Genomic DNA, 25,463 nt, shown 5'->3' on the forward strand with positions numbered 1-25,463 from the left:
AAGGGATCCAAATGGTCCGCATCCTCCAGGCGTGCTTGGAGTTGTTCAGCAACCACCCACTCAATCATCCAGCAAGCTCTTATGTTCTACTGCCACTGTCAGAGGCAGTGGCTACCAGTTACTGGGACTTGCAAGTAGGGATAGTGCTATTGCACACATGTTCTGCTTGCAGGCTTCTCATAATGTGTGTCTAGTTGGCCACTGTGAGAATTAGATAAGCCTCCCCTTCGGTTCTACTTCCATGGTTGGAAGCAGGATGCCTCTGAATATCAGCTGCTGGGAATCACAAGCAGGGAGAGTATACTAAGCCTGATGGCTTCCCAGAGGCATCGGGTTGGTCAGTGTGAGAACAGAATGCTGGACTAATGAGCTCCCTTTAGTCAGATCCAGCAGGGCTTCAGTTATGAAGCTGGGACCCTGAGCAGGCAAAGCACATGCTCCATTATCAAGCTGCGCATTCTCCCTGTGAAATGGCTCTTCAGTGGTATATCCTCTCCCCATGCACATATGCCCCACACAATTTCCCCTTCGCTTATCCCCCACAGCACATTACTAGCAAAGTTTGTCATCAAGATCTTTAACTACAGGCTGCTGTAGCAGTCAGGAAGTAACTAAATCATCCTCAATTTATTTTAAAGTTCATATGACAAGCATTTCCCCTGAAACTGCCATGTTCTCAGAAGGATTAACAGAAATCTGCAATGCTATGCCGAGCACTACCTATCATAATACAAGTTAGTCTTCCGATGGAAGGAGTGTTCATAGAGGCCCCCTATGCAGCCAAGAGAAAAATTGCCTCAAACTAGAATACTTACTGAATCCAACCATTTTGTCGGGCACTTTGAATTCTTCGGTTATTACCCTGAAGAGAAAAGAAAAGGGGAAGACTTAAAATGACGGGAGAAATTAATGCCTTTTCCAATAGCATCAACAGTCTCAAAACATTTCAGAAATTATGTTTTAGTTCCCAGAAAGTGAAGTAGGAACTGTCATGACTAAAGTTTTTGAGAGCAGAAACAGGAAAGTGCTGGAATATTCTAGCAGGTTCACTTCTGAAGCAAATATTGTTTTGACTACATGAAGGTCACGCTGAGCCAGGATAAATTCCTATGCTCAGCGAGCTGCTCTCTCCCTCTTTCTTTCACTTGTACAGTGCTTGTAATAAAGTTTGTTGCCTCAGTAAAGTTTTTGCCTTTACTGTGAATCTTTTGACTCTGCGTCATTCTTTGATTCTTCTTTATTGCAAGACACCACTGTCCGTCAGTAACTAGTTAAAACATTCTGGAAAACTGGGCAATGAAGAATGGAGTTTTCAGCTGGTGCCCTCCATCAGCTTCCTAAGAGGATATATGGAGGAGTGACCCCAAACCAGCTAGCCTGTGTCCTCAGCACTGTGCAGAAGGCCCTGTCTGCTCTTGCCCCATCCCTAAACGTGAAGCACATTACAGACACGGGATAGGGCTTTTCAATTTGGTGGGGCACCAACTCTAAAAATGTCCTGGTACCAATGCTGCTGAGTTTACAGTACCAGCTGAAAATACACTTTGTTGTCCAGTTTCTTGCAGGGATTTGATTTGTATCTGTGAATGCCAGATAGTAAAGGAGACATGTTATATGAAATTTCAAGGTCAAAATATTTTAATACGTTCTCAGGGCTAATCACCACCCTTAGTGTTGGGGTCATGTGTATGCACTGCAGAAGCTGTCATGCAGTTAAGCTCACTGCAGAAAAAGGCCATTTAGCAGAGTTGTCTTTACTAGGCCACCACCAACATACTCTACTACACACACACACACACACACACACACACACTTTTTTTTTAAACAGATGTACAAGTAGTCTTCTCTCACTAAGTCCAGAGGGGGTTCTTTGCTTCAAAGTTCTTGCTGTGTTAAAGTCCACAGACAAGTCCCTAGTTTACAGTAGTTGCTTGCAAAGATTGGGTTCTAAAGTCTGGCAATTTTCCAACTTCTTCCTCAGATGATCTCATCAAAAAGTCTTTACTCAAATCCACAGGTCCAATAGATATGCTGTAACCTGAGCCCTTTATACAGAGTTACTTCCCAAATCTACCCAGTAACACAGATAAGAGTCATAAGATGTATGCAGGTGCATTGTGGGGAATGAGTAATCCCTGCTGATTTAAGGATAATTAAAATATTCATTAATATAGTGGCATTGACAAAATGAAACATATGCTGACTAGCAGGGCTAAACCTGTTATGTTCAATCCAGTTAAGTTTGATAAAAGCTTCCCAACTCAGAAAAGCCTATGAGTCTAGCCTTGTGACCTGAAACATGTGTGTATGTATGTGTTTTATGTTATTAACTTTGCTTGTTAAAATCTGTTTGCTTATTTGTTTTTAGGCTATAACCTGTATTAGGTTGACCAATAAATTTTGATTCAGCTTGGCTGGCTGCCAATTAAGTAAGTGGTTTACAAAAAAGAATAAAGCAATAAAATATCAGCAAAAACTGCAAAAAAGTTATTTAAAACATTCAAAGAATAATTTAAATTGGCAATATGTTAAAAACCAGATTAAAATGCATGTCAACATTCTACATGTCTGGATATGCTTGCCTAAACAAAAATGTTTTCAGCAGGTGCTTAAAAGAATATAGCAAAGGTGCCTCCCTGATGTCAATAGGCAGGGAGTTCTAAATTGTAGGTGTTGCCACATTAAAATATTGATTTCTTACAGATGCGAAACAAGGAACATGTGGCACCTGTAATATTGGCAGTTCCTGAATTCTAACGGTTTGAATTCTCATTGCAGCTTCAGGGAGACCTTGCAATCAGGAGCAATGATTGCTGGAGTAGACTGACGAGAGTGAGCTTGTGTCTTTTAGAGCCTGATCATTCTGCGGAAACACAGGATTTGAGGGGGAAGAGTTACAGTTGAGAGGAAGCCAGGTTGAGGGAGGAGCTAGAAGCCAGCAGCAGTCAAACTTAGCTCAGTGCACACAGGTGTTTGCAAGAGCGTTTAGCAGGGGACTTTAAAGGGGAGGCCCAGAACTCTGTCCCTTGGTGTGCATAGGACCAAGAGATATGGAGAGTGAGGGAGCTGCTGCAGTGACCTGCAACATCTGTGCTATGTTTATCTTACTGCCAGGGAACAAGCAACAGTACACTTGTAACAAGTGCAAGCTGGTTGTCTTGCTGGAAGAGAAGCTCCAGCAACTTGAGGCCCGTCTAGCCACACCTCAAGCAACAGGACAACATGCAAAGTTGCTTGATAGAGCTGAATCGACTGTGATGGAGCAGCAAGACAGATGGGGTGCCCCTAGGGAGGTGAAAGATTGCCCATTGCAAGAGATGAACCCCTGGAGGAATGTGATGCACAGAAGTAGGACATTCATGAGCCATGCTTTGTCATTGGAGTTGCAAAATCGCTTCCATGCTCTGACCATTGACACCAATTCTGTGCCAGAGAAGCTACGACAGCAGTTGCCGTGAGCAAGTCGCACACAGTAGCAAAAATGTCTGCAGTTGAATACTTGATAGTCTATCTTTCAATAAACACTACATACAAATACATAATTATGTTGCTTTGTTCTTCCCACCACCTTGCTGCTCTGTTCTGTTCACTGCTGACTGCAAGCTCCTGCAATCACATCCTTGCAAAACGGCTGTATCCTAAAAGCCTGAAAGTCTCCTGTTGGAGTGCAAAGGCAACTGCCTGCTCCAAACTGAGTAAATTGTACTTACTGTAAACCAGCTCCAGTGACCTTGAGCCTTGGACATAAAAGCAGATGCATTGGTCGTGAGCCAAGTACTCCAATTAACTGTTGCTGAATGTGCAAATTACTGACACCAAGGTGGCTGTGAAAGGTACAGTGCACAGAATGATTCCTACCACCCCCAGAGAAGAAAGAGACAGGAGAAGATAGACTTGGAGGAGTCTTTCTCCATTCTTGATCCAACCCCTTTGGATCCAGAGTTCCTGACTGAGGGTGAGTATGCAGATAACCCATTTACTACCTTCCATGGAGACGATACTGGAGAAAAGAAACTGCAGTCGAGACATGACAGGGCGATAGGAAGGAATAGGAAGTATTCAAACCATAAGGTTCCTGCCTTTGTAACTTCTCAAGAATATCAAAATAAGCTCCAATAGACAAGTGAAGACTCAAGAACAGCAGGTGGAAGAACAGCAGGAGGAAGAGATGTGTGGTGGTGATAGGTGACTCCCTACTGAGGGGAACCAAGGCAGTAGTGTGCCAAAGATTCACAATGTGACAGAGAAGTTGCCAAGTCTTATAAAGCCCACTGACCACTATCCCTTCCTTCTGATTCATGTGGGTACTAATATTACTGCCGCACACAGCTTGCAATGCATAACAAGGGACTGTGAGACCCTGAGCAGGGAGCTGAAGAGACTTGGGGCACAGGTAGTCTTTTCATCACTCCTTCTTGTTGAAGGTTGTGGCCCAGGGAGAGGAAAATATGTGAGGTAAACCACTGGCTGTGCAGGTGATGTCATCAGGAAGGATTTGGCTTCTTGGATCATGGTCTCGGCTTCCTTGAAAAAGGACTTCTGGTGAGAGATGGGCTGCAACTCACAGCGGTTGGCAATGTGTTTGATAAGAGTATCAACAACCTGATCAAGAGAGCTTTAAAGTAGATGTTAAGGGGGAGGGAGACAACATTACAAACGACAGAAGAGCACCTGGCACTGAGGATAATAGCTTCACTGATGCACAGGAAACTGAGGTGGTGCTCCAGAAACCTGCTAAAGGGCAAGAAACTACAGGAAAGAAGCAGCTGGAGGGAACGAATCCTGGTTTCTGTTGTCTCTACACAGAGTATGGGAAACAAGCAAGACGAACTGGAGCTTTTAGTTCAGGATGGCAAATACGACCTGTTTGGCATTACTCAAACCTGGTGGGATGAGACTCATGACTGGAATATAGGAAATGAGGGGTATAACCTGTTCAAAAGGAATACAGTGGTACCTCAGGTTACATACTGTCAGGGCTGCCCAAGGTCCCAGCTCACAAAGGACCAACGCTGCTTCTTTGTTAAGTACAAAAGTCTTTATTGAAGTTCAGTTTCACTTCCAGAGCCGCAGCGCGCAGCTCTACGTCTCAACTGTTAGACCGCTGATGCTCCGTCTGAGTCTCCTCCCCCCTGACACCAATTTAAGATTCTAGCCTTACTCCACCTCTTCCTCAGTTCCTTCCGCCTCTGATTCCGCCTGGCTGTTGGGGTCTCGCCCTTTCTAGCCTCTTCTGACGCTGAGTCCCCTGAGCCTTCCCCCTCCCTCCGGCGGGCTTTAGGAGCTGGTTCGCCATCCGGGTCTCTTGCTGTTCCCCGCGCCTGTACATTTGAACTTGGCGCGCGCGCCCAGCCGGTAACTTTTCTCCTGACCGTTTCACTGCTGCTGCTGTCACTGCTTCCCCCTCTGGGGGGGGGGGGCTAGCTGCAACTGACCTCCCCTCCGTTGGAGGCGTGGTCAGCCCTGACTCACTCTCTCTCCCCGCTGGAGGAGACGCTGGCCCTGACACATGTGACTCTTCCCCCCCACTACGCTCTGGTGGGGAAACTGGTCCCAATCCCCCACTGCTGCTTTGGGGTTCCCCTCTGTCTCCTTGTTTCTGGTGCGTCCCCCCTGGGACCCCCCTTGCCCTGACCATAGGCGCCCCCTTCTGGGAATCTTCTAATTCGCTGGAGAAGCTCATGGAATCTCTCGGGCCACTGTCATACTCCCCTACGCTGCCCTCGGATTCTTCCCCTTCGCTCTCCATTTCCTCTCTCCCCAGAGCTCCTGCTCCTGAGTCCCTGACACATACGCTTCAGGTTACAGACTCCGCTAACCCAGAAATAGTGCTTCAGGTTAAGAACTTTGCTTCAGGATGAGAACAGAAATCGTGCTCCGGCGGCAGCAGGAGGCCCCATTAGCTAAAGTGGTGCTTCAGGTTAAGAACAGTTTCAGGTTAAGTACGGACCTCCGGAACGAATTAAGTACTTAACCTGAAGTACCACTGTAGACTAAACAGGAAGGGAGATGTAGAAGCATTATATGTAAAGGATGCATACACTTGTGAAGAAATCCATGACCTGGAGCATGGGGAGCAGATTGAGAGTATATGCATAGAAATTGTAGGAGAGAGAAACAACAGTGACCTTACTATGGGGATCTGCTATAGACCACCAAGCCAGACTGAAGACTTGGATGATGCATTCCTAGAGCAGATTACCAAACATTCAAAAAGAAGAGATATAGTAATGGGGGGGGAGGGGCTTCAACTTCCCCAATATCTGTTGGAACTCAAACTCTGCCAAGAATATAAGGTCTGACAAATTCCTCCATTGCCTCACTGGCAATTTCATTTTGCAGAAGGTGCAAGAACCAACAAGGGGATCATCTATTTTGGACCTGATCCTCGCCTATAGGGAAGAACTGGTTGACGAAGTGGAAGTACTTGCAAACTTGGGAGAAAGTGATAATGCTCTCCTGGGTTTCAGGATACAGAGGCAATGGAAAGCTGAGCGTAGTCAGACATGCACTCTGGACTTTAAGAAGGCCAATTTCAAAAAGCTTAAGGAGCTACTGGGTGAGATCCCATGGTCAGGAATACTCCAAGAGAAGGGAGTCCAAGAAGGATGAGAGCTTCTAAAAGGAGAAACTAAACAATTAAGCCTGACAGACCTCTTGGACTGGGCAATTGCTGAAATTGAACAAGAGGTGCCTGATGGGCTAGAAACAAGGACAGGGGAGCAGGTGGAGGAGGGGGGCAATGGGCATGATGCCAACTCACAGTCTCCCCACAGTCCTAAACAGCAGCCAACTAGCTGTTTTGAAGACCCCCCCCAAAGCAGCCAAAAGGCCCAAGGCCGAAAAATTCCAAGTACAATGGGACCACAGGAAAGAGTTCAGAGATTAAAGCAACCCAATCGTCCCACGCCGTTGCCCAGACAACTCCTCAAAAGCTACCTTCACAGTATGGAGCTGGGAAATTGCTAAGTTTGTTAGGAGAACAAAGCTTACTTACCAGAAGGTCATTGGTACTGATTCTTCGAAAGTTGGAGAGCATTGAGAACCTTGCGGTTGGTGGTCGGGGGGCGGAGAGCCCAGTGCGGTCCCCTGGGCCCCGGGAGAGGAATGCTGAGTGGGTACCGCCAGGCAGGCTGGAGATCCCTAATCCTTCCAGGGAGAGCCCCCAAGCTGCACAGCCCATATATAATCTCTGGAAGGAGCCCAAGGGGGGCCCCCATACCAGGAGGTGTTTGCAGCTGGATCAGATAGTTCTGATTATCCAAAACAACTGGGAGAACAAAGGGTGTTGGATCTCCAGACTGAGAGTCTGCCTCTCCTTATCTGAACTTCTGAGATTGGATATAGGCTCTCTGGACTTAAAAACGCTGGAAAAACTGCCGAGCCACCCAAGAGTAACAAAGCTACTTCTCAAATTTCAAAGTCATGCCATCCCCCTGCTTCTCCCCAAAATGGGTGGCTTCCTGAGTCATTTCCACATTACAGTTAAAAGGGTGTTTGCAGACTTGGACGCTGTACCTCTACTTCCAGCTATACAGAGGCCGACAAGTCGGTTATCTCCCAAGCTACCCCCCGACTCAAGCTCTGCCCCACCTTCAAGATGAAGCCAACGTGGAAATTTTCCAGTTCCTCTGATTGACACTAACACAGCTGCAGTTAATACAGGAGGACCTCAAAGAGTGACTTTAAAGACATCTCTGCTCCTTAGGAATGTTGAGCAAAGAGTAATGATAAATGCAACCCCAATTAACTCCATACTAGAGGAAATTGAAGAAATAACAAACAGTATTCAAGATTCGATGTGTGACCTCAACAAGCCTAGGACAAACCCCCATGAACCTGCTAACGTGGGCAGCAGGAATACAAACAATGATAGGTCTGGAAAAGAGGAGATATTGGCCTTTCTACAGGAGGAATCCCCCGTAAGAGACTCACCCAACCAAGAAAGGCGTTTGCAGACCAAGGGACTGGATCCAACTATACGCCGAATCAACATGTATGACACTATAGATAATCCATCCTCACCTCTATCCATAGAACAGACTTTGCCCACAGTTATGGAGGAGGAGCAAGCAAGATAAGAAGCTACACAAATGTCTGGGGGACTGTTTGAACTCTTTTTTGGGGGGGCACATTTTTTTTATTTGCTTAGTAACATAACATTACTATATATATTCTATAAAACCAAGACTACAAAACAACATTCATTCATACTACAATGCATAACTACATAACATTAATATATCTGGTTTCTGAAAAAGGGCTTACATAACAAAATCCATTCAAAATACCATCTGGTTTACCTTTTTTTTCTTCCCCTCCCTCTCCACTCCAACCCTCCCCCCCCCCCCCCCGGTCAGGCCTTCCTTCTTCATATCTTTATCCATGTACACAGTCTGTTCATTCGAGCTTGTATGTTAGGGTTGGCTTCCCCTCTTTCTATCCAGTTCCTGTAAAATGCCCATTTATTTGTGATTCTTTGGCATTTATTTTCCCATCTATCCTCTGCCACTATCTGTGCAAATATTTCTGATTGTACGTATTCAAAAACATAATCGTTCAATTTTTCCATATTCCATTTGGCCTTTTCTTTCCATCCCAGAGCAATAACTGCCATTCCAGCTAGAATCATAATCTTGTACAACTCTTGCTTATTACTTTCTACTTTGTTATTTCCCAGTATTCCCGAAAATAACAAATCCCTATTAACTTCTATGTTTATTTGAAATAATCCAGAAATTACCTTTATAATCTTTTGCCAATATTCCTTAACCAGATTACATTCCCACCACATGTGTGAATATAGTCCTTTTTCCTGACCACAATGCCAGCATTTGGGACTCAACCCTTTCACTATATATGCCATTTGTGCCGGAGTTCTATACCATTTTAATAAAAATTTTCTACTTAATTCTTTATATTTTTCTATTTTAATATTGTTTATATTCTTCATCAGTTCTTGGGCCATGTTTGGATGGATCATACCTTCCTGCTTCCATTTAATCTGGATTATCCTTATCATTCTTTCTTTGTCGCTTATCATCAGTTTATATAACATCCCTGCTATCCCTTTCTCAGTCATTTGTCTTTTGTTCAGCACCATTTCTATTTTCATTTCTGTCCTCATCGTTTCCTCTGCTCTTTCCATTTTTATTAAATCATAAAGTCCTTGCACTTTCAGCCAATATTGTTTTCCTATTTTTTCTAAAAAAAACTTTTTTTGTAATTAAATTCCCTTCTTCATCAAACATATCTTTTAATTTATAAAATCCCTGATCTTCTAATTTCTTCCACCAACCAGGTTCCCTTTGACCCTCCTGCATATATTTTAACGGCATCCACCTTGAGTATGTTGGCATCCATTTCGTATTCCAGTTCTTTCAGATTCCTAACGCAGTTTTCCTTGGTCCTATTGCCTTCTTAAAAGCCGTTCCATATCTCTATTAAATATCCGTTATCTTCCTCTTCATTTATTTCATTCTCCAGCCTTATACATTTAATCCCTTCCTTATATCCAATATCTATTAGATTTTTCAATTGGAACGTTTCATAGTAAAATTCTAAGTTCGGTATTCGCCATCCCATCTCTTCTTCGAGGTGAATAGTTTACTATGTCTGGGGTTCTAACTCTTTTCCTTCCAAAAATCCAATTTTTAAATACCTTATTCCATGTTTTAAACCATATTTTCCTAATAATTTTGGTACCAAAATTATTATAAACTACTCTAACCCTACCTAGAATACATAAATTCTTATTTTTCCATGATTTTATATCCTTCTTGATCTTCCTCCACGCTTCTTTGTAATTTACATCTGGAATCCTAGCAATATTTTTAATAATATTTACCCCAAGTATTTAATTTTTTTCCAATTGATATCCATCTTTGTCATTTTTGCAAATTCCTTCTTCTCCTCTTTATTTACATCCCAAAATAAAATTTCAGACTTCTCCAAATTTACTCCCAATCCCGACTCCTCTTTAAAGTCCTTCAGGATGATCATAAATTCTCTTACACCCTCTAAGGGGTTTGTAAATAATAATAGGATACCATCTGCATACATGTTTAACTTGATTTCTTCCTTTCCTTTCTTATATCCTTTTATCCTTTACTGAGTTTCGTATTCTGTCTGCCAAGTACTCCATACCCAATACAAATAGTAGTGGTGGGGGGGGGCCGCCAGGGGCGCATTGGAAGATGGCCGACAATACCATCTCTCCGTCTCACACGGGGTAATTAAGAGGCTGATATGGGAGTATGCAACCTCCCTTGTTACCCCAGGGAACGGGGAAACACTGCCTCGCCTGCTGTTGCCATAAATCACCCCCGAGTTCGAAAGAAGGGGGTGAAGGCACTAGGCGCAGAGCACCCGTGGGAGACGGCTCTCCCTGACGCTGTCTCTGATTGCGCAAACTGGTTGCAGGAGCTCAAAATAAACAATTAGAGAGAAGCAAATGCACATATTTCAAGTGAAGAACGGGAGTTAAGACTGCTAATTGAAGTGACCTCTGTGAAGTAGAGTGACGGGTTGGATTCAACAGGACAATAAATCAAGAAGAAGATACATCAAAGGGTTAGTATGTCGGAACGGGACTGGAAGGGGGGGGGGACTTTTCTTTTTTTCTCTCTATGTGATTACCTAACAACCCCTCCCCAAGAAAGAACCGTTGCACAATTGACTATAAGCGGGATGATTAAAAAACTGTGTGGAAATGAATTATTAACCAAAGGTTTGGCTTATGGAGACTTGGAAAAGAATAAGGGCTTTTGGAATAACGCAGCTATAAAAAGAGAGTCACCATGTTGGCAGGTTTTGTCGAAAGATTGATGATCGAGGAGGAGGAAGCTATGGCTGTTATCATATTGGACTCCTGGCAGAACCTCCTCGGAAGATCGAGAAAGGGAGTGACAGGCCTGCGAAGATTAACGAACGGACGGTAAAATTGTTTTCTCTATGGAAGTGATGAAAGGCGGCAGCCGTCTGAATATGACTCTTGGATGAATGGAAAAACCCACACAGGATTACAAAAACATTTGTCTTCAACTCGCTTGCAGAGACTATCAGAGGCCACAAAGAGAAAGGAAAAATATACGAAAATAACATGAAGAGATGTGGAAAACAACAAGAAAGGATTGGACAGAATCGTGAACATCATTTGGACAGAATTGTGGATATCAAAGCAGCAGCAACAAGATGATTGGATCCCTTTCGGAATTTGAAATATGGGTACCCCCAACAAAAATTTAAAATTTGGCTCTGTAATTTGGAATTAATGTGATTTGATTTGATTGGTCTGTTAATAAAAATTATTTTTTTAAAAAACAAAAACAAATGGTAGTGGTGAGAGTTGTTTAACTCCTCTTTGTATATTGAATTGATCTGAAACACCCTCATTCACTCTGACCACAGCCTTCCCTTTTCTATACAATTCCTGGATTGCTTCCACAAAGTTCTCTCCTAATCCTACGTCCCGCATAATATTCCATAAGAACTTATGTCTAATCGTGTCGAAGGCCTTATACACATCCAATTTTAAGACCACCAATTTTCCTTTTACCCTGCTTGTTAGTACGTTTAACACATTTCTTATAGGATGGCCTATGTATCTTCCCTTAACAAATCCATATTGATCTTCCTTAATTATTTTAGGTAGTACCTTTTCCAGTCGCCTTGCCAGGATCTTTGTAAATATCTTATAGTCTTGATTTAATAGGCTAATTGGTCTGTATGACCCCCACCTCTGTAGGGTCCTTTTGTGGTTTTTCAATCACTACTATTTCCGCTAGTTTCCAAGTGTCTGGGGCTTTCCCCCCTTCTAAGATATTATTAAATACTTTTTTTCAGTTTTGAGCCCAGGATATCAATTGTTTATTTATAAAAGCACCCTTTATCGGATTGCCCATTAGTATCCGTAAATCATAGATCTCTGCAAACCCTTCTATCATGTCCTGGAATGTAGCCGGACTTTCATGTAAATTAGCTGACCCAGATTTTATAAATTTTCTTGATTCTCATAATATAATCCTTTTGCAGGAAACTTGGTCTCTTAAACCTTTAGATATTCCTAATTTTATTACTTATAATTTACTTGCCACTAAAATGTCAAGAAAAGGACACCCCAAATCCAGTTTGATCTGTGGTACTAAACAGTCTTCTAACCTTAAAATTAATTGCATTAGAAATATTGGGCAGTATGCACAATTGTTATCATTTTCCAATGTTCACAAGGAAATTCCTCTTTTAAATACATATTTCCCTCCCATAGAGTCAGAAGCCAGACCAGATTATTGTTGGAATATAGTCTTTGAAGAGCTGTACGTAATACGCAGTAAATTTCCAAATATCCCCGATTGTAATGGGGGACACTAATGTGAGAATTGGATCACATCTTAAGGCAGCCCTGTTCAGGGAAGTTTTTAATATGTAACGTTGTACTGTTTTTAACACTTGATTGGGAGCCGCCCAGAGTGGCTGGGGAAACTCAGCCAGATGGGCGGGGTATAAATAATAAATTATTATTATTATTATTATTATTATTATTATTATTATTATTATTATTATTATCAGATAACACAGCTCTCTATAAACACTATGTCTCAACTCTAGCTGAAGATGCTCCACTTCCTTTGAGAATAGGGAGAATTTCAAAGGACATTACTGTTAATAAAGCGGGAGGAAAACTCTTACAATTGGTTTTAGAATTCAATCTTTCATTTTTGAACGGCTCAAATGGCCTGATACTCCAGGAGATTTTACCTTCTGCTCCAAAAGGGGCAGGAGTGTAATTGACTATTCCTTAGTCTCCTTAGAAATGTTAGATGAAGTTGCCTCTTTTACAGTTGTACTCCACTCTGAGAGTGACCACTTTCCAATTGTTTTAGAGATGTATAGAAACTCCAGAATTAATGACCCTTGTCCTCTTATTAGTACCGATAAGACTAGTTATGCCAAAATAATTTATATAAGTGATAAAAATAGGGAGGGTCTATTAGCAGTATTTGAAAATAACCCAGTTATTCTCGAACCTTTGGCTAACCAAAATTCGATACCTTTGGCAGACATTGAGTATTATTACAATACTATTCAGGAATTATTTTCTTCTTTTTTAAATCTCTAGTTCAGCAACAAACCTTTAAATAAGTATAACTGGTTTGATAAAGAATGTATTAACCATAAGAAAGAACTTAGAACTTGTCTAAAAGAAGCCTCTATTACTAACTCCCAAGATCTCTGGAAGACCTATTTTGAAATGAAAAACGCTTTTAAGAACATGCTCCTGGGGAAGAAAATCAATGTTTTCACAAGCCAAGTGGTCCAAAATTGTTACTGCATTAGAAACTAAAGATACCAAAACTTTTTTGTCACTCCTTTCAATAAAAGATACCACTGATTTGCCTAATATAAGTGATGAAGCTTGGATTACGCATTTTACTGCTGTTTTCTATGATTCCCAAGTTTTTAAGAAGGAAAATTTTAACTCTTCTTCGGCAATAACCACACAATTTCAAATTACTGTTGAGGAAATGAAAAGGATAATTATTTCGTTTAAGCAAGGAAAATCTCCAGGTATGGACGGCATCTCAATACACCTGCTGAGATTAAATGTGGAATGGTGGGCCACTAATCTTGTCCCGCTCTTTAAGTCTATCTATCACTCAGGCTTGGTACCTAAATTGTGGAATAACTCAATAGTGGAGCCGATTTTTTAAAAAGGTGATGGGAATTGCCAAGAGAATTACAGGCCTATTAGTGTGTTACCATGCATAAGCAAAATCTATGCCAAATCCCTGCTTATTAAACTGGAAGAATGGATGCTTACAAAAGGTCTACCTGGTAAGGAACAAGTTGGTTTCAAGGCAGGCTCTTCAACTCTTGACCAGTGTCTAGTGTAAAGGGGACGCCCGAAGATGGCGGCTGTAACAACTTCTCCTTCATGAACCCTCCGGATTACAAACCTTTTATAGCCTTTTATAGCCTTTTACAGCCGTCTTTATAGCTGTTTTTATTAGACTTTTAAATCATTTTACCTCTGTTAGAAGTTTTAATCGTTTTACTTCTATGGTTGGCCAATATACGTATCAACAAGGATATTCAAACCTTCTGCTGATTAGTAACACCGCCTTGAAGATTGGGTTATGCTGAGCAGTGGAGGAGGAGTAGCAGAGGAGTTGCGGCCATAAAAGATAAGTTCTCTTTTGTCTCCGTTTACCTCTACTTTGAACCTCCGTAGTCAGCGAGACAGCGACAAATGGGTCATGGCAAGCGACCAAGATCTGCTGAGAAAGGTGGTTCACCTCCAAGAGTAAAGCAGTCAAAGCTTGAATCTCCCCCACCATCTACTAACAATAACAGCAAAACGGAGCAAGTAATTGTTTCTGCGGTCGAAACATACAACCGCTTCTGGCCTCTGTATGATCAAGGAGAGTTGGAAAAGCTAGCTGATTCAGCGGGGGATGGAAGCCATAGGGAAGCCCTCCTCCCTGACACCTTAATTACCCCTCCGTCACTGAAACGGGAAGCATTAGGGCAAACTGCCCATGAATTAGTGAAGTCATCTTGTGGACAAATATGTCTTGAGAAACAAATGAAGACTTTTTGTGGCATTTGTAGATTTTAATTAAAAAGTGCCTTTGATTTGGTCAATCGTAATAAACTGTGGACCAAATTGGAACACCTCGGTATTGACCCATACCTACTTACATTGATTAAAAGTTTACACTCTAGTAACCAAATATATGTTAAAGTTTCAAAAGATGGTAGACTTGCAGGTCCAATTCTGAATAACCGAGGAGTTAGGCAAGGCTGTATCTTGGCCCCTACCCTATTTAATCTCTTTTTATCTGACCTCCCATTATGTCTTCAAAATGCAACCACACATATTCCTTATTTAAACAATATCCCAGTTTTTTTATTACTTTATGCAGATGATGCAGTAATTATCTCACTTTCCTCTTTGGGTTTTAAAAAAATATTTAAGAGTTTCTCAAATTTTTGCTCTCTTAATAACCTCAAAATTAACTATGATAAGACAAAAATTATGCAATTTACAAAGAGAGAAAACCCAAAAAATTTGATAATCAATGCACATCAAATACAAGAAGTTAAACATTTCAATTATCTGGGAATTGTATTTAAAAATAACATGAATTGGAACACAAATATCTGCGCTGCAATAGCTAAGGCTAAAGTGACAGCTCACCATATTAAATCGTATTTTTTTTCTCCTGTAGGAAATAGATATATTCCAGCTGTATTGCAAGTGATTGATATGAAACTTTGTGCCCAACTTTTATATGGCACCCCAGTGTGGATTTCAGGTGACCTCAAGAGGGTTGGATAAATTTCATGCATCCCTTCTGAGGTCATTATTAGGACTTGCAAAGTCTGTAAAATATGAATCAATATGTTGTGAGTTGGGAATACTTCCTTTATCAGTAAGAGTATGGCTGAGAACCTTGAAATATTGGATCTTCCTGCATCATAGAGCCCTAACTCCTAATTCTCTCCTTTACGACCTCTTAAGTGATAATGTAATTTACAATTTATCATTTATTTTAATAAATAATAATAATAATAATAATAATAATAATAATAATAATATAAAAATTTATTTATATCCTGCCCTCCCCAGCCGAAGCCGGGCTCAGAGCGGCTAACAGCAGTAAAATAATACAGCATTCCAAAATCAATTCATTATAAAATCAGTTCAAATCAAATTGATGGCAACCATTGGGCTAGAGTTCTGTGAAGAATTACCAAAGGAGGGGGTCAGGCTGTGCCTTGGCCAAAGGCCTGGTGGAACAGCTCTGTCTTGCAGGCCCTGCGGAAAGATGTCAAATCCCGCAGGGCCCTAGTCTTTTGTGACAGAGCGTTCCACCAGATTGGAGCCACAGCTGAAAAAGCCCTGGCTCTGGTTGAGGCCAGCCTAACCTCTCTGTGGCCCGAGACCTTCAAGATGTTTTTGTTTGAAGACCGTAAGGTCCTCCGTGGGACATACCAGGAGAGGCAGTCCCATAGGTATGAGGGTCCTAGGCCGTATAGGGCTTTAAAGGTTAAAACCAGCATCTTAAACCTGATCCTGTACTCCACCGGGAACCAGTGCAGCTAGTATAGCACTGGGTGAATGTGATCCCACAGCGAGGACCCCATAAGGAGTCTCGCCACGGCATTCTGCACCCGCTGGAGTTTCTGGGTCAGACGCAAGGGCAGCCCCACGTAGAGCGAGTTACAATAATCCAGTCTGGAGGTGACCGTCGCATGGATCACAGTGGCTAGGTCAGGGCGAGAGAGGTAAGGAGCCAACTGCTTAGCTTGGCGGAGATGAAAAAATGCCGCCTTTGTTATAGCTGCAATCTGCGCCTCCATGGAAAGGGAGGTGTCGAAGATTGCACCCAAACTCTTAACGGACGGTGCTGGCACTAATTGCACCACCGCAAGAGATGGGAGTTGCCCCCTCAATCCCATATCGTCCCGTCCCAGCCAGAGGACCTCTGTCTTCGAAGGATTTAACTTCAACCGGCTCCCACATAACCATCCAGCCACAGCTTCCAAACATCTGATCAGTGTGTCTGGGGCCAAGTCAGGATGGCCATCCATCAACAGATAGAGTTGGGTATCATCAGCATACTGATGGCAGCCCAACCCAAAACTCCAGACAAGCTGGGCGAGGGGGCGCATAAAGATGTTGAAAAGCATCGGGGAGATTATCGCACCCTGCGGCACTCCACACACCAAGGAGTGGTGCGACAGTTCCCCCCCCCCCCAAGTGCCATCCTCTGTCCCCGACCAGAGAGAAACGAGTGCAGCCATTGAAGTACTGTGCCTTGGATCCCCACATCGACGAGGCGGTGGTCCAGGAGTTCGTGATCGACTATGTCAAAGGCTGCTGACAGGTCTAAAAGAATCAGCAGCCCCGACCCGCCTCGATCCAGCTGCCTACGGAGATCATCTGTTAGGGCGACCAGAGCCGTCTCGGTCCCATGACCAGAGCGAAAGCCGGATTGGAATGGATCCAGAGCCGATGTTTCATCCAGAAACCCACCAAGTTGTTCAGCAACCGCTCTCTCAATCACCTTACCCAGGAACGGAAGATTCGAAACCGGGCGGTAATTGGATACTTCTAAGGGATCTAATGATGTTTTCTTTAAGAGCGGGCACACCACTGCCTCCTTCACTTCCCCTGGGAATGTTTCGGTGCCAAGGGACAAATTGATGATATCCCCTAGGGGGACCCGCACCTCGTCTGGACATGCTCTAATCAGCCAGGACGAGCATGGGTCAAGTGGACAGGTGGTGGGCTTTCCAGCTCGGACGAGTCTGTCCACATCGCCTGGGGATATCTGGTCAAAGTGGTCCAATACTGGACCCGAGGACAGTCAAGGGGCCTCCAGTTCCGTTATTGTATCCAAATTGGCAGGGAGGTCACGGTGGAGCAACAGGACGTTCTCCGCAAAAAAGCTCGCAAATGCCTCACAGCTGTGTGTCAAATTGTTATTTAAATTTGGCTGTCCCTCCAGGGACGTTAAAGACCTAATTATACTAAATAATTGCACCAGGCAAGAGCTAGCAGATGCAATGGAGGCCGAGAAAACAGACTTCTTAGCGGCCTTCACTGCCATCTCATAGGTTTTCATAAAAACCCTGTAAAATGTTATTGAAGCTCCGTCACGGGCACCCCGCCATACTCGCTCTAGCCGTCTGAGGTCCCGCTTCATTTTCCGGAGCTCCTCGGTAAACCAGGGAGCCCGGTTTCTGCGGGGTCGCAGAGGGCACTTAGGTGCGATCTCATTGATGGCTGCCAGGAGCTGGATATTCCAGCCCTCAACAAGCTCAGTCAATGAGTCGCCAGGGGGAGCAAGGTCCCGCAAGGCTTGACGGAATCTATCAGAGTCCATCAGCCTCTGCGGGCGAGCCCAAATCGGCTCGCCACCTAAGCAGGGTGGGGGTGGAAAGTCAATCCTGGCTTTCAGAGCGTAGTGATCAGACCATGGCACCTTCATCGAAGGAGACATGATCACATCTATACCGACGCCAAAGATCAAATCCAGCGTGTGGCCTGCTTGATGTGTGGGGCCCGAAACAAACTGGGAGAGCCCTAGTGTCGCCATGGAAGACATCAGGTCCAGAGCCTGTGAGGAGGGAGTGGCATCAGCATGGATGTTGAAGTCCCCCAATACCAATAAGTTAGGGAACTCCAAGGCCCAGCCGGCCACTGCCTCCAGTAGGCCTGACAGGGTGGCTGCTGGTGCGCTAGGATAAAATTTGTAGGAGAAAATTGAACTTGATAGAGCTTAATCTAACTGACTTTGAAAATCCTGACCCCAAATATACTTGGGAAATTATCAGGAAGAATTTTACAGAAAAAAGTGTTGCTTCCACTCTTGAGTTTGCAAAGCACAGCACTTGCTCTCCTCTCTATTTAAATCTCCCTTTGTGTAGAGATTTTCAAAAGGGATACATGACAAATCTGAAGAATCATGAATTGTGCAGGCTGTTTATGTTAGCCAGATTTAATATGTTTCCCTCGATGATAGTAAGAGGAAGATATTTAGCTCTCCCAGAATCAGAGCGCCTCTGCAAATGTAGTAAACAGGAACCTGATACTTTGGAGCATATTTTCTTTTCCTGTGATTTTGGCATTTATGCCAGAAGACAATTACTAGAGGACTTGCTCAACTCAACAGGCTCAATTCTATGCTACCAACGGTTCAGGACCTGCTCTCTGACAGGAATGATCAAATTACTTTAATAGTGGCTGGATTTTTGAGTGCTGTCCATGTAGAAAGACTGGGCCATTATAAAGAGATTTAGTGGTTCTTAATTGATCGGTATGTGGTAGTGTTGTATTGTATTATTTATGCAAATTGATTTTCTCTGGAGTTAAAGATCTGACTGGGACAAACCTTGTTATGTTGAGCTCATATTTGGAACATTTTGCATATGGTGTCTGTTTGATAATGTGTGGTTTGCTATGCCTAATAAAGGATACTGGTATTTAAAAGGACAAATATTGAAGGCCCAAATGCAGACAATACCAATAAGAAAGAAAAGTGGGGAGGCATCTAAGTAAAGTGATAAGGAGCTTAGGGATGAGCTGAGAGTTAAAAAGGGCATGTATAAGAAATGGAAGGATAAATCACAAAGGAGGAGTATACATGAGTAGCCAACAGTTGCAGGAGGAAAATCAGGCTGGCTAAAGCTCAGGATGAGCTCAGGCTTGCAAGAGAGATTAAAAATAATAAAGGTTTCTTTGGCTATGTCCGAAGTAAGAGGAAGAACAAGCAAGTGGTAGGTCCTCTGTGTGGGGAAGATGGAGAAATGCTATCGGGTGACAGAGAAAAGGTGGAACTGCTCAACACCTACTTTGCCTGTCTTCAGCCAAGAGGAAAGCGGTGCCCAGCCTGTGGATAACAGAATAAATGATGTAAGGAGGGAGCTGCAGCCCAAGATAGGAAAAGAGGTAGTAATGGAACACCTAGCTACTTTAAATTAATTCTCCAGGGCCTGATGAACTGCATCCAAGGATACTAAAGGGGCTTGTGGATGTAATTTCAGAGCCTTTGTCTATGATCTTGGAGAAGTCTTGGAGAACAGGCGAGGTCCCTACAGACTAGAGAAGGGCTAATGTTGTCTCCATCTTCAAAAAGGAAGACCCAGGTAACTACCAACCAGTGAGCTTGACATCCTAGAACAGATAACACTGGGCAACAATTTTTTACTTTTTGTATGTTGTCTAGATTTCTACAATTGATGTAGGGTATTTTTGCACTGCTGAATCAGGAAATGGCATCCGTTTCTCTCCATCAGGTCAGGTTTTTGTGCTATGTTGATTTGAAAAAAATCAGATCTTGTGACAAAATCGATTACATTTTTGTGGCATTATCAGCTGATTTTTGTCAACACGTATCATCCTAAATATGTTTTTAAGAGAAAAAAATGTTTTTCCAACAACATATATTGATTACCTGATAGAAACATCGATTTCTGTAAACTGAATGGTGGGCATTGATAAAGGTAAGTACACGTAAATTGCATGTTGCTTCACCATTTTTCAAACTTCAGGGCTTGAACTTCCGTTTCTTGGAAATCCTGGAATGCTCAGCGGCAGGGAGGTCTCTCTTCAGAGTCCAACAGTATAGTCAGCCATCATGACTGCGTCCCAGCGACCCTGATACCTGGTCTCCATCTCTTTCATGTCCTGATGGAATCTCTCCCCCTGCTCGTCACTCATTGAACCCAGGTTCTCAGGAAACCGGTCCATATGTGAAAATAGGTAGTGCATCTTGACGCTCATGTTGCAGCCAAGGTTTCTGAAAGCAGTCAGCATGTTGTTGACAAGTTCTACGTAGTTTCTGGCCTTACTGTTGCCCAGAAAGTTCTTTACTACCAGAACAAATGCCTTCCACGCTTCCAGTTCCACTTCGTTCATTGAGTTTCCGAACTCTGGATCTCTGATGAGCTGACGGATCTGAGGACCGTCAAAGATGCCAGCTTTCAACTTCTCCATGGTCAATCTTGGAAAAGCCTGGCACAAGTAAGTGAAGCAGTAACCATCCTTGTCCAGAGCCTTGGTGAACTGCTTGATTAAGCCGAGCTTGATGTGCAGCGGTGGGAAGAGTATTCTGTCTCTGTCCACCAGAGGGTCGTTGATGACATTCCTTTTTCTGCAAGGCACCAATTCCTCCCACACAGGCCAGTCCTTCTTCGTGTAATGCTGAGCACGGTCCCTACTATCCCACATGCACAGAAAACATGGGTACTTGGTGAAGCCAGACTGTTGTCCCAACAAAAAGCTCACCATCTTCAGGTCAACACAAATAAACCACTTATGCTGATCATAACCAATTTTCTCCAGCACATACTTCACCGCTTCATAGTTCTCCTTCAGTGTACTCGAGTGAGCCAGGGGTATAGAGGCAAACTGGTTGCCGTTGTGTAGCAGAACACATTTCAGTGATCGCTTGCTGCTGTCAATGAACAGTCTCCAATCTTTGGGTTCGTACTGTGGCACTCCAAGCTTGAGCAGAAGCTGCGCAATATCTGCACAGTACACCAAGTCCTTCTCTTCTGAGAAAAAACGGAGGTGCTCTTGATGCCTGTTGCGAAGAAGCAGGTGTGAGCACTGTCAGAGAGGAGGTTTTTTTCCTTCAATCTGGATGCCAACAGTTCGGCAGAGTCCTTTCACAAGCTGAGGTCGCGAACTAGATCATTCAACTTCTTTTGGAAAAATGGGTGTGGAGCATCATTGTGATGGCCTGGGAATCCGATTCAGAGGCTGAACCGGAGGAACCCCAGCCTGCACAAGAGACCCCGCCTCCAGGGCCGACTGAGCTGGGGTGTGGCCTTGGATCTGAAGTGCCTGCACCTGTGCCGGATCCTCAGGAGCAGGCACCAGGTGATTCCACTCTAGCTCCGGAGGTGATTAAGGACACAGTGCCTACAGGTGCGCCTCTCCCGGCCCTGCCAGAGGAAGGTGAGTCTCCCCCTGGGTCCAGTAACTCCCCAGCCTCTCCTGAACTGCAAAGGCTTAGGGCAGAGAGGCGGAGGGAACTGGTTTCTCCCAGGAGGAGTGCTCGCCTTAAGGCCAGGAGAGGCGGGTCTCCTGGGGGCCGGGACCGCCCCTGGCCTCAGAGAAGATAAAGGCCAGTCAGGCCGGTCCCAGGTTGTGGGAGCAACGTCGTTGAGTACCTGCTCTTGCCCGGACCCAGACCTGACCTTCCAGTGATCCTGTCCCCGCCCGGCTTCCTGCTTCGGACCTCGCCCCGCTCCTTGTGAACTGTTTCCAGACCAGTGACCCAGGACCGGACTTTGACTACGCCAACGGTAACCTTCCCCCCCGGGATCAGCACAATCATCTTCAAGAACCACTTCTTCTTCATGTCTTTCAACACTGGAGGCATCTTCGTCACTAATGTCAGGAAGTTCTCCGAAGATAGGCACTGGAATTTCATCACAATGAGCTACAGGACGACGTGCTGATTGAAGATCAGGATACTTTAGGCTGCTCCGGTTCTTTCTGTTGATCCCAGTCACATCAACAGCACAGAAGTAGCAGTCAGTGACATGGTTTGTCAGCTCCCTCCAAACCATGGGAATTCCAAAGTTCAGACTCCTCTTGCCATTGGTCCACCCACCTAGAGTCTCGGTGCACGCCTTGCACACCATGTGTGGCGCCCAAGCTTTATCCTGGTCACCAAGTTTAATACCAAAATAACTTTATGCTTTGCCGCACCAATTTATGGACGATTTCAAGGTTTTATGACTTCAAACTGATCCCTTTTCGACATAATCACCCAGAACTATCGGACCTGAATACTTCTTGTCATTAAAATAATCATTTCCAATCAAAACAATTATTCGACATGGCATTTTACCCCCACCAACTTCTTCTAAAATGCTCCACACAAGCGTACATGTGAACAAAAACGTAAAAAAACCGACATGTGGCCATAGCTCAAAAACTTGACCTGATTGAGCAAAACCAATGTGATTTTTGGATTCAGCGCATCAGATTTGTCCTAAATCATCTGAAAAAACGCTGTGATTACTGAGACCCAGCATGGGTTTCTCAAAAATAAGTCATGCCAGACCAATCTGATTTCTTTTTTTGATGGAATTGCAAACTTGGTGGATCAGGGAAATGCTGTGGACATTGTGTATCTTGATTTCAGTAAGACTTTTGACGAAGTCCCCCATGATATTCTCGTGAGGAAGCTGGTAAAATGTGGGTTGTACGAGGTTACTGTTAGGTGGAATGGTTAGGTGGTTGACTGACCGAACCCAAAGAGTACTCATTAATGGTTCCTCGTCATCCTGAAAAGTGATAACTGTGGTGCCACAGGGTTCTGTCCTGGGCCCACTGTTGTTCAATTTCTTTATAAAGGACTTGGACGAGGGAATTGAGGGGATGCTCATCAAATTTGCAGATGACACCAAACTCGGAGGGGTAGCTAATGCCGCAGAAGACAGAATCAGAATTCAAAATGACCTCAACAGATTGGCGAACTGAGCCCAGGCCAACAAAATGAATTTCAATAGGGACAAATGTAAGGTTCTGCATTTAGACAGGAAGAACCAGGTGAACAAATATAGGATGGGAGACACCTGGCTTACTAGCAGTACATGTGAAAAGGATCTAGGGGTCTTGGTGGACCACAAGCTTAACGTGAGTCAACAGTGTGATGCAGCAGCAAAGAAAGCAAATGCTGGTCTAGGCTGCATCAACAGAAGTATAGTGTCCAGATCAAGGGAAGTAATAGTACCACTCTATTCTGCTTTGGTCAGACCACACCTGGAATACTGTGTCCAATTCTGGGCACCACATTTTAAGAAGCTTGTTGACAAGCTGGAATATGTGCAGAGGAGGGCAACTAGGATGATCAAGGGTCTAGAAACTAAACCTTACAAGGAGCGCTTGAAGGAGCTGGGTATGTTTAGCCTGGAAAAGAGGCTGAGAGTAGATATGATAGCCATATTCAAATATCTTAAGAGCTGTCACATGGAAAAGGGAGCATGCTTGTTTTTTCCTGCTCTGGAGGAGGGTAGGACTCGAACCAATGACTTCAAGTTACAAGAAAGGAGATTCCGACTAAACATCTGAAAAACTTTGACAGTAAGAGATGTTCAGCAGTGGAACAGACTCCCATGAGAGGTGGTGGACTCTCCTTTCTTGGAGGTTTTAAAGCAGAGGCTGTATGGCCATCTGTCATGGATGCTTTAGCTGAGATTCCTGCATTGCGGGGGGTTGGACTAGATGATCCTTGGGTCGCTTCCAGCTCGTAAGATTCTATGATTCTCAGTTCAATTTTACCAGATCTTGTATTTTCACTGTCACTATGCTTTATGTTCTTAACCCACCCAGGGATCACGAACAGATGAAAGGTGGGATAGAAATGGAATAAATAGTTATTTCAATACATTAAAAAGAATATTTTAAAAGTGAAACAAGCTTAAAGCACCCTTGGAGGCAGCCCTACCCGCACTGCAGGCAGAGAAACTTGGTAGGGATTAGGAGCTTGTGCAGCCTTCATTAATACCACACTGTGATGTGCAGTGAAGGGTGGGCAAGAAAGGTCATTCAGAGGCTGGTAGGAACACAGGAAGCTACTTGGGCTGAGTGATATCTGGTTTTCAACATTGTGTTACATCAGCAGCTAAACACTGCGATATACTGATATATCACGATGTCTGAAATAAGGATGGAGCTGTGTTGGGGCATTGGTTGGCTTCACAGTTTTCCCCACATCATGTTTTTTGCATAGAACACACACCCATACACCACGGTTTGCAATATATTGCCAGGTCAAAAAGTATGGAATTGTTATCACAATATGGACTTCAAACCTGTTTGGGGTGAGATATGACCCAGACCTAGAAGCTGTCTGATACTTACTGAATCCATCTAGTTAAGTATTGTCTTCAGTGACTGACAGCAGCTCTCTGGGGTTTTAGACAGAAGGCTTTTCCAAGCCACACTGTGAGATGCCAGCAACGATTGAAACTGGGACCTTCTGCATACAAAGCTGATCTACAACTGAGCCACAGACCTTCCCCAAAGGATCCATGGTGCAGTGCTAAAGCATTCACCTTCCATGCAGAAAATCCCAAATTCAATCCCTGGTGTCTCCAGGTCAGGCTGGGAGAGAGTCCCTGCCTGAAACCCTGGAGAGCTGCTGCCAGTCAGAGTACGCAATACTGAGCTAGATGGACCAATGTTCTGATTCAATATAAGGCAGCTTCCTAACACTCCTTTGTACTAATTTTCATGAATCATAGAATTGTAGAGTTGGAAGGTATTAGGGGGTTAATTTCATTCCTTCTCAGAACACAGGTGTTCAAGGCAGGATAGTGAGATCACCGGACATACAGACGCATAGGAAATGAGTGTCGGGTCTATAAAAGCAGCTTTGCTTTTGCTGTGCATTGACTCTCCAGGATGGACTCATGACTGTCTGCTGGGATTCAAGTGTATGGACCACAGCCAGGGCTCTGACTGCTGCTAATGGACTCCTGTATATAACTATAACAGTTTAACATCTTAATTTGCCTGACGGTAGGTCTGTCTGAAGATCAGTTGTCCTGTGATTTATCACTACTCCAACCTGGGTCTCCGCATGCTGGAAGCTGTGTGCCGGGCCTGATCAATCAAGTAGCTGTTGTTTTTATGGAAATTGGCACACCATAACAATTCCAGCAGAAGGAACCTCAAGGGTCATGTAGGCCAACCCCCTGCAATGCAGGAATCACAACTAAAGCATCCATGACAGATAGCCATCAAAGCTCTGCTTTTAAAAATCTCCAATGAAGAGGAGACCACCTTCTGAGGGCACCAGTTCCACTGCTGAACTGCTCCTACTGTCAGAAAGTTCTTCCTTTTTTAAAAATAATAATAAATTAATTAATATTTTTATTAAATACAAATTAGAAAACATACATATTCACAACAAAAGAAAATACAAAAGAAA

The 25,463-nt window shown here is 43.7% G+C and overlaps 1 protein-coding gene across 8 annotated transcripts in view; it reads right to left on the reverse strand.

Moving 5' to 3' along the window:
- Positions 1-25,463, reverse strand: part of LOC310753831 (far upstream element-binding protein 3-like) — a 347,698-nt gene that overhangs the window by 199,311 nt on the left and 122,924 nt on the right. For all 8 annotated transcript variants that reach the window (XM_083595188.1, XM_083595185.1, XM_083595189.1 and 5 more), the window contains exon 4: positions 816-862. In XM_083595188.1, coding sequence (XP_083451314.1) covers positions 816-862 — 47 coding nt within the window. The remainder of the gene's footprint in view (positions 1-815; positions 863-25,463) is intronic.

This window comes from Podarcis filfolensis, assembly GCF_964270895.1.
Source record: "Podarcis filfolensis genome assembly, chromosome: W".
In the NCBI taxonomy this organism is placed as follows: domain Eukaryota; kingdom Metazoa; phylum Chordata; class Lepidosauria; order Squamata; family Lacertidae; genus Podarcis; species Podarcis filfolensis.